A 15,456-nucleotide genomic window follows, 5' to 3' on the forward strand; every position below is an offset into this window, starting at 1 on the left:
TGAATTTTATGGTATGTGAACTAAATCTCAATAAAGCTGTTAAGAAAAATGAGGACTTAACAGAACCATAATGCCATTATCACACTTACAATTATATCTATAGGTTGGCTCTAAAAGTGGAAATCCAGTAAATAAACCCAATAAATAAAGGCTGATGGAGAGTTCAGTCATTGCCCCAAGCATTCAGAGTAGAGTGATTTTAGCTCACAGACCAGGGACTTTTCCCCTATACCGTAACTACTACTGTAAATCATGTCTCATTTCAGTTTGGCTCACTTTTGGATTACATCTTTTGGCATGTTTTCCCTGGAACTCCCCACTTCCCTGGTACTCATCATATCCCACATTTAATTGAAACTCTTAAGTATACCATTTTATGAACAAAACATGTTTGTATTCTGCAGCTCCTGAACCCCAAAGCCCTCCTTCCTCCTGCTTCCATTGTGGATATATTTGATGTATCATGTTCATCAACAACTTTAAGAGCTCCTTCATCTCAAGACTTTCATTTATCGTTCTCTTGGGTCAGAACCACTGGTTTGGATTACAAGCAACTGCCTGTCTGGGTTTACTCAATTCTGTGGAGCTACGGTGTACAACATTCTGAGGCTGTGTGGGCACGACCTTCTTGACTTTTCATAAATAATATGTCTGTTTTCTGCCTCGTCTGTGGTTGATAGTCTGACATGACAAATAAGCCTACACTGAAAACCATTTTTTGCTGAGTGTGGTGGTGCATGCTTGTAAGCGTAATACTTGGGAGGCTGAGACAGGGGACTCACAGGTTCAAGGACAGTCTCAGCAATATAGTGAGGCTCTAAGCAAACTATTGATATCCTGTTTCCAAATAAATTGGTCTGGGAGTGTAGCTTGGAGGTAGAATGCCTCTGAATTCAATTCCCCATACCAAAAAGAAACAAGAAAGAAAGAAAACCGTTTTCTCCTTAGAACTTTTTTTTTTTTTCTTTTTTGGTGCTAGACTGAACCCAGGGTATTCTACCTTTGAGTCACATCCCTAGCCTCTATTTTTATTTTCAAACAGGGTCTCAGTAAGTTGCAGAGGGTCTTGCTAAGTTGCTGAGGCTGGTCTTGAACATGCAATCCTCCTGTCTCACCCTTCTCCCAGAACTTTGAAAGTCTCTCTTATATTGATTTATTTTAATTTTTTTTTTTTGGTGGTGGTATTGGGGGTGGAACCCAGAGACTTTCTACCTCAAGGCTATACTCCCAGACCTATTTTATATTTTATTTGGAAACAGGGTCTCACTAAGTTGCTGAGAGCCTCACTAAGTAGCTGAGGCTGGCTTCAAATCTATGCAATCTTCCTGTCTCAGCCTCCCAAACGCGGGGATTACAAGCATGTGCCACCACGCCCGGCTTTATATTGACATTTAATATCTGGTTAGTTTCCTGGCTGGACAGGAAACTGATGTCAGATTATTTTTGTTCTCAACCACATGATTGGTTTTTCTTTATGGAAGCTTTGAGCATCTTCTCTTTGTACTTATGAAGTTATCCAATATGTAGGTGTAGGTGTGTGTAGGTGGGAGTCTTTCTATTTGCTGTTACAGACATTCAGAAGATCTTTTCAATCTGGAAAGCTGTGTTCCTCTATAGCTAGGTATTTTCTCAACTACTTTACTAGCCTCCTCCACTTTGTTAATCAAAAGATAAAATGCCTGAATCAACCCTCTCTTATCTTTCCTTTCATGATTTCTTCTCTTGTCCTTTTATCCTATAATCTGGACAGGCCAATTTATCTTGACCCTTCTAATGAATTTATCATGTCAAATTATATTTTCAGGGTAGAAGAATGAAAGTTATTGCTTAGTGGGTTTCCATTTGGAGTGATAAAAGTTTTGGAAACTGATGGTGGTGAGGGTTGCACAACATTGCAAATATACTTACTGCCACTGAAGTATACACTTAAAAGTGGTTAAAACAGCAAATTTCATATTTTACTACAATAAAAAATTTGGGAGATGGGGAAAGGGTCTATGTTGTCCAGGCTGGCTTTGAACTTGCAAACTTCCTATCTCAGCCTCCCAAGAAGCTGGAATTATAAGTATGCACCACTGTGTCTGGCTTAAAGTTTTTTAAATGGTACTTATTCATTTTTCCTTTGGTACTTATTATTTTGATCTTTTTTATTTTGATCTCAATAAATTACCCAGGCTGGCCTTGAACTTGTGATCCTCCAGTCTCAGCCTCCTATGCAGCTGGGCTTACAGTCGTGTGCCACCATATCCAACTTAAATGATATTTTCAATTCACCTGAGTTTAATATAACCTGAGCTCTTTTATATTAGCCTATTTCAATTTTATAGATAAAACTTCTCCAAATAGTGGTTACTAATTTTTAAAGTTTCTTGTCTATTCCCAGAGCCATACTTTTTTCTTTGGGGACCTGTACTTTTGTTTTTCTGATTCTGTTTAAGGGTACAGGAACCAAAAGGCTGCCCAGGGATGGAGAATTCACATGCAGTGTAGGGGAACATAAGCAGCTACCCTGGGCAGGCAGAAACACCAGAATGATTCAAATTGTTGTAAGGTGTATGCACCACATTAACTATGCTAGGTCTTTCCTGATTGCTCGTTGTATTTTAAATAGGCCCTCCATCTTCACTCAGGGCCAGGTGCTCAGTGGCAGGCCTGTCTGTGTGCAATGACAGGAAGGAGAGGCTGAATGGCTTAAACAACACCTTCCTTACTACCCCTCCCCCGCTCGATCCACGCCCACCTCCCACTCCCGCCCTCAGATGACCACCTCTGAGCCGAGTTTCTCTGGGCTCCTGTCTAAGCACACAGTCTCCTCTCACACCTTGGGCTGAGCCTCTTACACTCTCCTTTCTGCGGTATTACTCTTACACACCCTTTCTATCTTCCAGACTGTACAAGATTATCTTGCAATTTTATGACCCCTTCCTGTCCTCTTGGGCATTGTTTCTAAACCTTTATGAATTAAATCTTAAGTGTAGTTTTAAGTGGAAAAGAAGATCAACATAAGCATTCAGTCTTCTTTTTTGCATCCAAAATTGTCTTTATTTTGTTATTGTTGTTAAGAAAACTACTTGGATGTGGTGGCACAAGCCTGCAGTCCCAGATACTCAGGAGGCTGAGGCAAGAGGACAATTTGAGCCCAGAAGTTTGAGACCAACCTGGGCAACCTAGTAAGACTCTGTCTCAAAAACAAACAAACAAAAAAACCCACAACAAAAAAGAAAACTCAACCTAACATATATACACATTTTTTTCAAGACAGTCTCTTGACAAAAATGAGACAATATCCTAATAAAATTAGCAAATTTGCAATTTTAAATTTGGAGCAAACACAGAATTCACTGAGATGTGGCTACAGCCAGAACGCATGTAACTGACAGGTCACACCACCCTGACAGCCTTTGGGTTGTGAACACATAGGATTTCAAACCTTTGAGAAGCACCACCTCAGCCAGGTATTCTTTTGCTAGGAGCAAAATTGTTTAAAAGGCACTGGAAACAAACTTACTACTCCAGAAGAGCACCCATTTTGAGTTTTACAATGATTAGAACTTTCAACATCTCTAAAAAAACGTTTAAGAGGTCTGCATACGTACTCATGTACACATGCAAGATTTACTTTAGTATTAATCTGTAACATTGGAGGGAAAAACATTTGTTACCTTATAAACAATTAAATGGAGCTCTTCATAAGTGTCATCTGTATTTACAAAAATTTTGGGGAATCTGCATTTTGCTTCTGGATCATTAAGGTTCAAGGGTCCAGTAAGAAATCTTAAAAGTAAGCAAAGAGATGACTCAACTCAATGAGATAAATTGTAAACAGAAATAATAAAACAGAATACAGCCCTACTCAATATACATCAATTTTTTTGAAGCTAGATACTGTTTGGAAAATACTAAGTCAGAATATGATAAAATCAGCTTAAATTCACTGGAAACATAATAGTTTCCTTTGTTGATTACTGCTGATAAAATAGCACAAAGGTAATTCTATATTCATGATTTTATCTTTACCAAAAAACACAATGAAGTCCAGGATAAAAAAAAAAAAAAAAAAAGTCCTACCTTCCATAGTGTTGAAGGTTTCCTGGCATTTCTGCCCTTATTGGAGAATCCCTTCCTGCCAACTGCAAACACATTTAATGTTAAGAAAGACTAATTGGATTCTTACTTTCAAAGCTTTGATGAAATAGCATTTCTATCTTGGTTCCATATATTTTGCTCTATCAATTTCTCATATTCCTCCCTGCCCACCTCCCCCCAAAAGGAGGGTAGGTTACAGAGGTACATGAAGAAGTGACTGATCCTAACCAGGCCTGACATAATAACTCCATCTTACCCTAAACTCCACACACTGATTAAGTTCCTTTTCTAAGATAACTGAAATTTCCCAAGTGACCAAAGGCACTTAATGTCATCACACATCACCCCATGGGGAATGGCCCCTTCCCACTTCCTAGCTATGGAAGCTGAGGATTGTAGAACTGGGCCAACAGACACAGTTCCTAAGTAGCACGGCCAGATATCAAAACAAGGCCTGTCCAGTGTCACAGTTTTTGCCTTCAGCCATGACTCTACATCTCAAAGATCTATACTTGTTATACAGTCCTAGTTGAATTTGATGAAAATACTACTTACACATACATAGAAAATGAAGGGGCCAGGTGTGGTGGCACATGCTTGTAATCCCAGCACTTGGGAGGCTGAGACAGGAGGATCACACAGGTTCGAAGCCAGCCTCAGCTACTTAGTGAGGCTCTCAGCAACTTAGTGAGACTCTGTTTCCAAATAAAAAAATACAAAATAGGTCTGGGAGAATAGCCCAAAGGTAGAAAAAGCCTCTGGGTTCCACCCCTAGTACCACAAAAAGAAAAAGAAAGAAAAGAAAACGAAAAAGTCCAATCCAATAGTAATTTTAGCTAAAACCTGTAATTCTTCTAAAAATGGGATGCTCTTCTGGTCTACATAAAATTTCAACAGATAACCTTAGAACCCCCCAAAAAACATAGTAAATCCAGTGGTGAAAATGCATAGCCCAACTCTCCTCCCTGCAGAGAGAGGACCTCACCTGCCACACTGTACATTAGGTTTCCTATTTCATACACCTTACTCTTTAGAGTATCAAATGCAGTCTTCTGTTGGGGCAACAGCACTGTCACAGGATGAAAAGCTCCTGAAGGGGTCCTGGAGGGGTGTGTTCATAAACAGGTACTTTGGGATCTGTCAGACCCTGAGGTCAAGCCCCCCACTAGGGGATCATGGGTAGAGTGCTGATGTCCCCTAAACCTGAGTAGTCTCATCTGTAGGAAGGAAAGAGCATGGTGGACTCTCAGGGCTGCTGCTAGGTGCCCAGGAGGTCACACAGGTAAGCTGGGCACCGAGAACAGTGGCTGTGCATCGGAAGTACAACCAGAACCATCAGCCACTGTTTTCAGCCTGCCTGGGGAGGAGCTAAGAACTGGGTGAGCGCCTTCTTAAAACCTTTCTTTCAATTTCTTATCAAAGAGATTTTTCCTGTTGTTTCAAATTGAGATCTTAAAACATAGAGACAGGAGGAAGGTGGAGAGAAGGATGAGAAGGAGAGGGAAAAGGAGTTCATAAGCAAGGAGTGAGTGCATGCATGTACCTGAGCAAAAATGATGTAATGAGCTATGAACACTTTTGTTTCCAATCTAATTAAGCTACAAAAGGATATCTTGGGGAAACACTGCTATTATGTAAGTACTCTGGAGAAAAGTGGGATATTAAGTATCAGACTGGAAAAGCCAGGTAGGCAATATACCATCTACTCACAATTAGACCTCACTTTTGTAGATGAGACTGTAGGGTTAATGGGGTTTGTCACAGATCCCCTGCATTTTTGTAATTCCCTTAACCTTATCTAAAACTTGATGTTTCCTTCTACACAATGAATCACTCCTCTGAAAAGGGTACATTTGCTATTGCATTTGGATGTAACAAACCAGAGAAAAGTTGACACACATGGTTTTCTGTGTTACTGACACACAACTACGTAAATTTCACATCGCTAACATAACATGTAGCTTAGAAATACCCCCAATCATACCTCAGGTTCGATGTGCCTGGGAAACAGAGAGGTGGTGAGGTATTTGTATAAAATTCTCATGTCGTCTTGTTCTAATCCACTCCTGAAACATCAGAAAAGCCTCATGTTAAGTTTGAAATTTTTCTGCTTTCGAATTGCCCTGTGATAAAGCTCACCTTTTCTTCCTTTATATTATATGAAGTCCACCCCTTGCCTGGGAAGTTCAGAAAGAAAATGAGTTAAACCTGGGTGCTGCATGCCAACACGAGCACTTTACCCTGACCCACTACAAGCTACTGCTCTGCAGATCTGTATTTCACACCTCGTTTGCAATCCCAAAGATCTGCCTCTCAGGTCAAGGTCCAAGTGATTGCTGAGGGAGCCCTCCGAGCACACCACTGCATTCCAATGGCAGATGGCGCTGAGCTTCCTGGCCTGTACAGCAACACCACTAAGTCGCTCTGGAAAAATACAGGTATGCTTTCAGTATATGGTCTCAGAAATACACACATATTTTCATAATCTGGATCTCAGTGCAGACAAAAAGGAGAAGAAATAAACAAGCTCGAGACAAAACTATTTAGCTTAAATGAGCCAGGAATAGGGATCATGTGGATAAAGCACTGAGAAAGGAGCAGGCGTCTGACTCTTTGAAATGGGTATTTTAGGAAACGAGGACAGACAATGAGGCTGTGTATGGGCTTTACTGTAAAATCCTGGAAGAAAATCTAATTTTGTGTGTCAAGTCTTCCCACCATATTCCAGAGGTGTTCTCTGCTTTACCCTGTATGGTCACATACTAGGAAAAAAGTTCTGGCCTACCTCGCAAGTAAGAGTTGCCCTCTTTTCTAGATAATTGTACTCTGACATCTTTTTCTTTTCTGATATCTTTCTTTTTCAAGGTTCAAAAAAAATTTTGTGGGGGGTAGTGGGGATTGAACACAGGAACATTCCACCTGAGTCACACCCAGCCCTTTTTTGTTGGTATGTGTGTGTGTGTGTGTGTGTGTGTGTGTGTGTGGTGTGTTGGGGATTGAACCCAGAGGCATTCTACTTCTGAACTACACCCTCAACCCTATTTTATTTTTATTTGGAATCAGGGTCTCACTGAGTTGTGGAGAGCCTCACAAGGTTGCTGAGGCTGGCCATGAACTTGCAATCTTCCTGTCTCAGTCTTCCAAGTACTAGGATTACAGGCATGTGCCACAGTACTCAGATGTTACTGTATTTTTGAGACCTAAATAAGTACAGAGGAATGGAAAAGATGGTAAGAAGAGGACAATGTATGAGGAATTAATGTGCGGGCAACGGATCTCCAGAAGCCGCATCCCCAGTAGTAGCAGCTACCGTGTACATCTATTCATTAAGACTTGAAATGTAATTGGTCAAAACAAGTGCAAAATACACACTGGATTTTAAAGACTTAGCACAAAATGGGCAGACTGCTCATTAATTTTTAAATATTTTCAAATGTTGGTTATAATATTTTAGATATATTGGGTTAAAGAAAGTATGTTATTAAAATTAGTATCATAGCTGGGTGTGGTGGTGCATGCCTCTAATCCCTGTACATGGGAGGCTGAGACAGGAGGATTGCAGGTTCATGACCAGCCTCAGCTACTTTGTGAGGCCCTCCACAACTTAGTGAGACCCTGTTTAAAAATAAAGAATAAATGATGTAGCAGGGAGGCAGAATGCCCTCTGGGTTTTATCCTTAGTACCACAAAAAATAAAAAAAAACTAATATTACTAGTTTCTTTTTACTTTCACACAGCTACAAGGATATTTATTTATTTATTTATTTTATTATTATTTTTTTTTGGTGGTACTGGGGTTCCTGGAAGCCCTTCTACCTCCGGGATACACTCCCACGGGCTACACTCCCAGACCTATTTTTACATTTTTATTTGGAAACAGGGTCTCTTAAGCCAGTGGGGCTGGCTCCGAACCAGCGCGATCCTCCTGTCTCCGCCTCCCAAGCGTGGGGATTACAAGCGTGCGCCACCACGCCCGGCTTGCTACAAGGATATTTAAAGTTGTACATGTGGCTTAGACTCTGGATCTTAACCGAAGTCACTGAGAGGACAAGCTATAGGGGGAAATGAAAGGCAATATTTATGAAATGCTAACTTAGGGCCTCTTTTATTGCCAAGCACTAAACACTTTGGTGTTGGTTCTAGGAAATCAAAAGAGAAAAGAGTGAAACTGCACCCAGCTGTTCAGAGCACAGAACTTCAAGCTGGTGGGTTTCTACTATGCCTCCTCCAGAGTCTCCATGAGCTCTGGCCATGGCCATTCTCTCTCCAGTATTTCTCTCCCCATTCCTGGGGGGGTGGGGGTGGGCAAAATAAGTGAAGCAGCAGGATCGTACTGAAGTTAAGCAAGATGTTACTAGCAGGGCAAATTTCTTACAACTGCATGTGAATCTCAAATGATCTCACAATAAAAAAAACTTAAAGCAATCAAACAGAAGAGCTCCTTCCTAAGCACAAGTAACTAGGAAAAGCAAACAAAACTCTGCACCGAGCCGGGCGCGGTGGCGCACGCTTGTAATCCCAGCATTTGCTTGTAATCCCAGCATTCAGGAGGCTGAGACCTGAGGATCGTGGTTCGCAGACAGCTTCAGCTACTTAGTGAGGCCCTCTGCAACTCAGTGAGACCCTGTTTCAAAATAAAGAATAAAAAATAGGGCTGGGAGTGTAGCTTGGAGGTTGAATGTCCCTGGGTTCCATCCTCAGACCCGCAAAACACAACAAAACAAAACAAAACAACCCTGCACTGAAAACCATATAATCCTAGGCTCCATCAATCACTTACATCAAATAGCAAACAGGCCACTCAAGTTCAGAAGCACACATGTTCTTAAAGTCTGTCAAATGTAATTACTTAATATAATAATTTTTTTTCTTAAAAAACAAAACCTACTATTTTGTAAGCCTGTTTTTTTCTTTTTACAATTTTCTTTTTACCAATTTTACTTTGATGCTAAATGGACTTCCATGTACCTGCCTAAGTGTTTCTAGTTAACATCAAGCTTTTTGAGAATCTCTTCTAGCAGAAGCACTACCAAGAATGAGGTGGCCATCATTAAATACAGAACCTTTCCTATTAGGATCAGTTTGGACTAAAATATAGACTGTGTTACTATCAGAGCAAATATAAAATAATCTAGTAGGAACAAAAAATATAGCCAACTTTGAGTTACTTAAGAAATATCTAAGACATATACTCATAAACGTGTTAATCCCTGAAAAGTAAATCAGTATGCTAGAGAAAAAGCTTCTCGAAAAAAATACAATCTCAAATTCTAGAAAAGAAACTCAACTGATACCACTCCCTCTACCCACTATCAACAGTAACAAATATCTAACCCTTGCAGTGGCTGCTACAAAAAACAAATCCATTCATTAACATACAGTACAAATAGAAACTGAGATATTTTCTATCCATTATTTACTTTGAACTGACCAGGTCCCAGTAGCACAGATACATCTATTCTCAATCAGTTATCCTTAAAAAACAAACAAGACCTGAAGTAACAAGAGTACACACTATGCTCCTGAAGTATAAGATACTTAGTATGTACGTATGTATTTTTGCTGTGGTGGGGACTGAACCCAGGGCCTCACATGCTAGGAAAGCATCCTGCACAGAGCTACACTCCCACTCTCTTTGGTATTTAAATGAACCAGCTTTGGAATAAGCAACTGCCTTTCAAAATGTGGTATTTTTCTTAAAGTTCCTTGTTTCTACTCCCTGGGACCAACCTTTCCCCATGGGCACACTAGATAGGACCACAAAGCTATGTGCTGGAAGACTCCATGGAATGCCATTCACAAATGTGATGTCAAGAGGGTCCCCTAGAGCTGGGCACCAGGTGGCTATGGAAGTCTAGGCTTCCACAGTCCAACCCTGCTGGTCACTCTGGTTCAGGGTCTCCCAATACAAGTTGCTGAGCTCAGGAGGGGCCCTCTGGCTGTGGGTTCTACCCAGTATGACGCTTTGTCACTCCCAGATTCATACCCACATCAGGCCTGGAGATCAGAATATGAGCTACTCTTTTCTGACAGTGGGTATGAAGCTAAGGGCAACTGCAGCTGTGTCTCCCATGACCATGGAGGGCTGTTGACCCTCCCAGAGCCTCTAATTTTAACCCATGGAGGGGCCACTTCCTCTGAAGACCTTCTACTGTAGAAGCACAACTATCCTTCTACCTCTTCCTTCCACAACACCATTAACAAGTTTCATTTTGTTAACACAGCTTGGGCATCACAGAAGGTAACTAGAACAGGGTCAGTTAATACAGAATAAAGTTGCCTGTGAATTTATTAAATTGAAAAGTAGAAGCTGGGCATTGTGGTGCACACCCATAATCCCAGTACTTGAAAGGCTGAGACAGGAGAATTGCGATTCTAGGTGAGCCTCAGCAACTTAGCAGGGCCCTTTGATAATTTAGCGAGACCCTGTTTCAAAATAAAAATAAAATTGGGGTGGGGTATAACTCAGAGGTAATACACCTCTGAGTTCAATCCCCAGTACCCTTAAAAAAAAAAAAGGAAAGAAAAGTAGATTTATTCCTCAATATTCTTTAGCAATAATGTTACATTGTCTTCACAGGAAACAAAGTCCACATGGGGCCTTCCAAGTTCTTTACTAAATGGATTCAAACTTCTTTAGGTTACCCTGTAGCTCTTGCAATAGAGGGATAGGATTTTGGCAGGGGAGGAATGAATTTCAGGGCAACTAGTATTACTTTTTCTGTTAGCAGAAAAAACTGAGGCCACTCCCCTAATTTAAGACAATGGGTTATAGTAAATACAAATATAAAAATCGAGGACCTAGAGCAACTGCTAGAGGGCTGCTAGCAGCTGCCCCACCCTGCCGGGCCTCAGAGCTTGGCTCAGCAAGGTCTGGGACGCCAGAGTCACACAACTCCCTGAGGTCATACAGCCTTAAGCTCATTCACAGGCTTTCCTGAGAGTTTAGTCCTAGACAGACAACACTTAGTAACAGTTCCCTTTTCTTTTTGAATACTGACATTTTCTTCAACAAAATGTTTTTCTTTTTCTTTTGGTACTGGAGGTTGAACCCAGAGTCCTACCTCTAAGCTATACCCAAGCCTTTTTATTTTTTGTTTTGAAACAGGGTCTCACTAAGTTGCTGAGGGTGGCCTCGAACCTGCAATCCTACCAAGTACTCCCTGTCTCAGCCTCTCAAGTATTGCAATTACAGTCATGCATGGCCACGCCGAGCCCAAAATGGTGTTTTTGTTCCCACTATGGGACACAAATGCAATTAGGTGACAATGAGTAATTTCCTGGTTTGTCTAGCACTTTGGTCATCTCAGATTATTTTTTAAAAGTCTAGCTTCTTTAAAATAAGTGTAAAAAATGATGTTTTTCATCTTTATCATTTCTTTGGAGATGGTTTTGGTAAACACCAGAATAAAAGTAGGATGCTTAAACTTTACCTGATGGGGATATTTTCACCAATTGGCATGGAGCCAGTTTTAAGCTCCCCAGTTTGGTTCTTTTAATGGTTATCACCCTCGTTTTGTCTTAAATATACCCTGCTTTGTTTTGTTAATATCTATTAAGAAGTTAGGAGTTTCCTACCCATCCCCCTGTGTTAGTTCCTGCTTGACAACCTGCTATGACCCAATCACAGCTGTGTTTATTATTCTGATTTCCCTTTTTTTTTTTTTTTGGTACTGGGGATTGAACCCAGGGGTAGTCTATCTCTGAGCTACACCCCTAGCCATTTTTATTTTTGTTTTGAAACAAGGTCTCACATGAGGGCTTCACTGAATTGCTGAGGCTGGCCTTGAACCTGAGATTCTCCTGTCTCAGCCTCCCAAGTACCTAAGATTTATATAGGAGTGTTTCACCACCCTGGGTGATTTCCTTCTTTTACATGCCAAGCCATAGGGTGTACCTACCAGATGAGCTGATCATTATAGAGAAACGCAGTATACTTGACTATATTCAGGCTTTCCTCCATTCTATTAATAAAGGACTGGATTTTCAAATAAGTCATTTTATCCAATGGGAAGAAGCTGATTCCACCAAAAATGTCAAGTAGATCGCATGACTGCAAATGTAGTGTTTGCAAATACTGTAGGAAAAAATAAGGTATAAAACTTACTGATAATACAACCAATATAGTACTCTTTGATATAGGAAAATATAATTAAACTTATGTTAGGCTAATATTTATGTTACAGTTACATACTGACAACCAGCACAATGACAAGACCAATGAGTAGATAGATTTGAATCAGTACTTTTTTTTATGGTATTGGGATTTAGCCCAGAGGCATCTACCTCTGAGCTACACCCCCAGCCCACCCCCTTTGTGTGGTAATAGAGATTAAGTCCAGGAGCATTCTACTTCTAAGCTACACCCCAGCTCTATATTATTTTGAAACAGGGTCTTGCTGATTGATGAGAGTGCCACTACTTGCTGAGATTCTTCTTGAACCAGTGATTCTATCTTAGCCTCCCAAGTACTGGAATTACAGGCATGTGCCACCATGCCTAGTTCAGTAGCAGTTTTATTCATTTACTTATTTTTTTACTTGGAATCAGGGTCTTGCTAGGTTGATGAGAGTCTTACTACTTGCTGAGACTATCTTCGAACCTGTAATCCTCCTGTTCCAGCCTCCCGAGTACTGAGATTACAGGTGCTACCCAGCCCAGCTTTAGTACCAGTTTTAAAACGTAAAAGCTAGAGCCAGGTGTGGTGACACACGCTTGTAATCCCAGCACTTGGGAGGCTGAGACAGGAGGATCTGGGTTCACAGCCAGCCTCAGCTACTTAGTGAGGCCCTTTGCAGGTCAGTGAGACCCTGTTTCAAAATAATAAATTGAAAAATAGGGCTGGGGGTATAGCTTGGAGGTAGAATGCCCCTGAGTTCCATCCCCAGTTCTGCCAAAAATAAATAAATAATTAATTAATTTTAAAAAAACATAAAAGCTGCCGGGCGTGGTGGCGCACGCTTGTAATCCCCGCACTTGGAAGGCAGAGACAGGAGGATCGCGCAGGTTTGAAGCCAGCCGCGCGCGCTGGCTTATGAGACCCTGTTTCCAAATAAAAAAGTATAAAAAATAGGTCTGGGAGTGTAGCCCAGAAGTAGAAGGGCTTCCAGGAACCCCAGTACCACCAAAAAAAAAAAAAAAAACATAAAAGCTGAACCTAACTAGTATGTGTTTTTATTTAAAGTATTTAAATACTCATATCAAGGCTGGGCATGGTGGCACACGTTTGTAATCCCAGTACTTAGGAAGTTGAAACAAGGAAGATCACAAGTTCAATGTCAGCCTCAGCAACTTAGTGAAACCTTGCTTCCAAGTAAAAAATAAGTCTGGAGGTATAGTTTGGAGGTAGAAGGTCTCCAGGACCACAAAATAAATAAATAAATAAATAAATAAATAAATAAATAAATAAATAAATACTCATATTAATGCTGTGCTCTTCAGACTAAGCTTACTAGGGATTCATACAATACCATGGTCAGACAGTGCCATCATTTTACTTTTTTTTGTGGTACCAGGGTGTGGAACCCAGGGGCTTTCTACCTCCAGGTTACACCCCCAGCCCTATTTTATAATTTATTTGGAAACAGGGTCTCACTAAGTTGCTAAAAGCCTCACTAAGTAGCTGAGGCTGGCTTCAAACCTGTGTGATCCTCCTGTCTCAGCCTCCCAAGTGGGGGATTACAAGCGTGCGCCACCATGCCCGGCAGACAGTGCCATCTTGGACGACTTATATTAGGGCAACAGTTGTGCCCATCAACAGAAGAGTAATAAAGAACAGGAACCAAGAGAGTATGAGAGTGACTAATTATAGTTATTAAAGTGAAGAAACAAAGAAAAGTAATTTGTAAAAAAACTCACAAAAAGGTATCAAAGTCATCTTAGAGAAAAGTTAAATTCAAAAATAGGTATGAGAGGTATTTTAGAGAGAATTACTTGAGAATTATTCCTTTAAGATAAACTGGGTTTAACAGAGGTAGGGTGAAATATGCAAAATCCAATTTATAATGAAAGAGAATGGCAACTATTTAGAGACATCACTTGGAACAAATCACACTAATAATCACTGACGTGACATTCTGTGTCACAGCCAGAATCATTTTCCTTGAGTCAGGACAGATTACACCTGTTCAGAGAACAGAAGCAAGCCACAAGAACATACAACTTTAGCAGTAGTTTGTTTTGTTAAATCAACGAATCCACCACACAATGAGATTGCTTTTGGGTAAGCCCACATGGACAGATGCAGATAGAATAAGAGCAAAGCCCATAGATGTTTCTGAGATGCTTCCAGCAGCCTGGGCAGAGGCTGGATCTTCTCCAACACAAAAGGCTGGAAGACAGTTGCCAAGTGCGGGCTCGAGGAGTTCCGTGCCACCCTGGCTTTGCCACAGCACCTTTCAGGCTGTCATTGTCATGTTCTGAGTTTTTACATATAGAAAAACAAACTTGTCTCCATCTGTGTTTCTTTCTTTTTTCCTCCACTCCCCTGACAGCCCTAGGTGCGCTCTATAAGCAAAGCTATATCCCCAGCCCTTTTTTTTTTTTTTAAGGTTTTGAGACAGGGTTGCACTCAAACTTGGGATTCTTCTGTTTCAGTCTTCCAAGTAGCTGTGATTACAAGTGTGCACCACTGCTCCTGGCTTACATCTACATTCCTCTAAAGATCTGTTTGAATACTACAAAAGTTATAAATAAAATTCAAAATACTTACCCGATGGAAGAATTTCTCTAATCTTTCTTTGAGGAGCTTGACACCTCCATCTTCCATGGCTTTCAGAAATGTCCCATTAAAAAGCTAATGGTGTGAAACAATGTGGAAAAAAGTAAATTTTCTGTGCCCCTCAACTTCTCAGTATAACAAGTTCTTCTTTTCCTATTAACTAATTCAGTTCGCTGACCACTCTATATTTGAAATATAGAAAACAGTCACATGAGAAAGCCTGAGGTATAAAATAGGCTATAAAAAACGCCCTGCTAGGCTGGGCGTGGTGGCGCACGCTTGTAATCCCCGTGCTTGGGAGGCAGAGACAGGAGGATCGTGCAGGTTCGAAGCCAGCTGCGCTGGCTTAAGAGACCCTGTTTCCAAATAAAAACATAAAATAGGTCTGGGAGTATAGTCCGGAGAAGGGTTCCATACCCAGTACCACCAAAAACAAAAAACAAAAAAACCCTGCTAAGTGATGCTGTCATTTTATAAAATTTCCCAACTGTTCTAGATTTTGTTGTTTTGAGATGGGGTCTATGTTGCTTAGGCTGATACTGAACTCCTGGCTCAAGTGATCCTCCTACCTCAGCCCTCCCATATAACTGGGACTACAGGTATATGACATTGTACTTAGCTTGACATGATTTAAAAAAAAAAATTCAACT

General features: G+C 40.7%; 1 protein-coding gene across 1 annotated transcript in view; it reads right to left on the bottom strand.

The window, feature by feature from the left end:
• Positions 1–15,456, bottom strand: part of CCZ1 (CCZ1 homolog, vacuolar protein trafficking and biogenesis associated) — a gene marked incomplete at both ends in the record, with an annotated part of 34,787 nt that overhangs the window by 16,219 nt on the left and 3,112 nt on the right. Inside the window, 5 exons of the mRNA XM_080704194.1 lie at positions 3,663–3,774; positions 4,069–4,130; positions 6,071–6,152; positions 11,988–12,163; positions 14,798–14,881. Coding sequence (XP_080560320.1) covers positions 3,663–3,774; positions 4,069–4,130; positions 6,071–6,152; positions 11,988–12,163; positions 14,798–14,881 — 516 coding nt within the window. The remainder of the gene's footprint in view (positions 1–3,662; positions 3,775–4,068; positions 4,131–6,070; positions 6,153–11,987; positions 12,164–14,797; positions 14,882–15,456) is intronic.

The sequence above is a fragment of the Muscardinus avellanarius genome (assembly GCF_963383645.1).
Source record: "Muscardinus avellanarius genome assembly, chromosome: 10".
In the NCBI taxonomy this organism is placed as follows: domain Eukaryota; kingdom Metazoa; phylum Chordata; class Mammalia; order Rodentia; family Gliridae; genus Muscardinus; species Muscardinus avellanarius.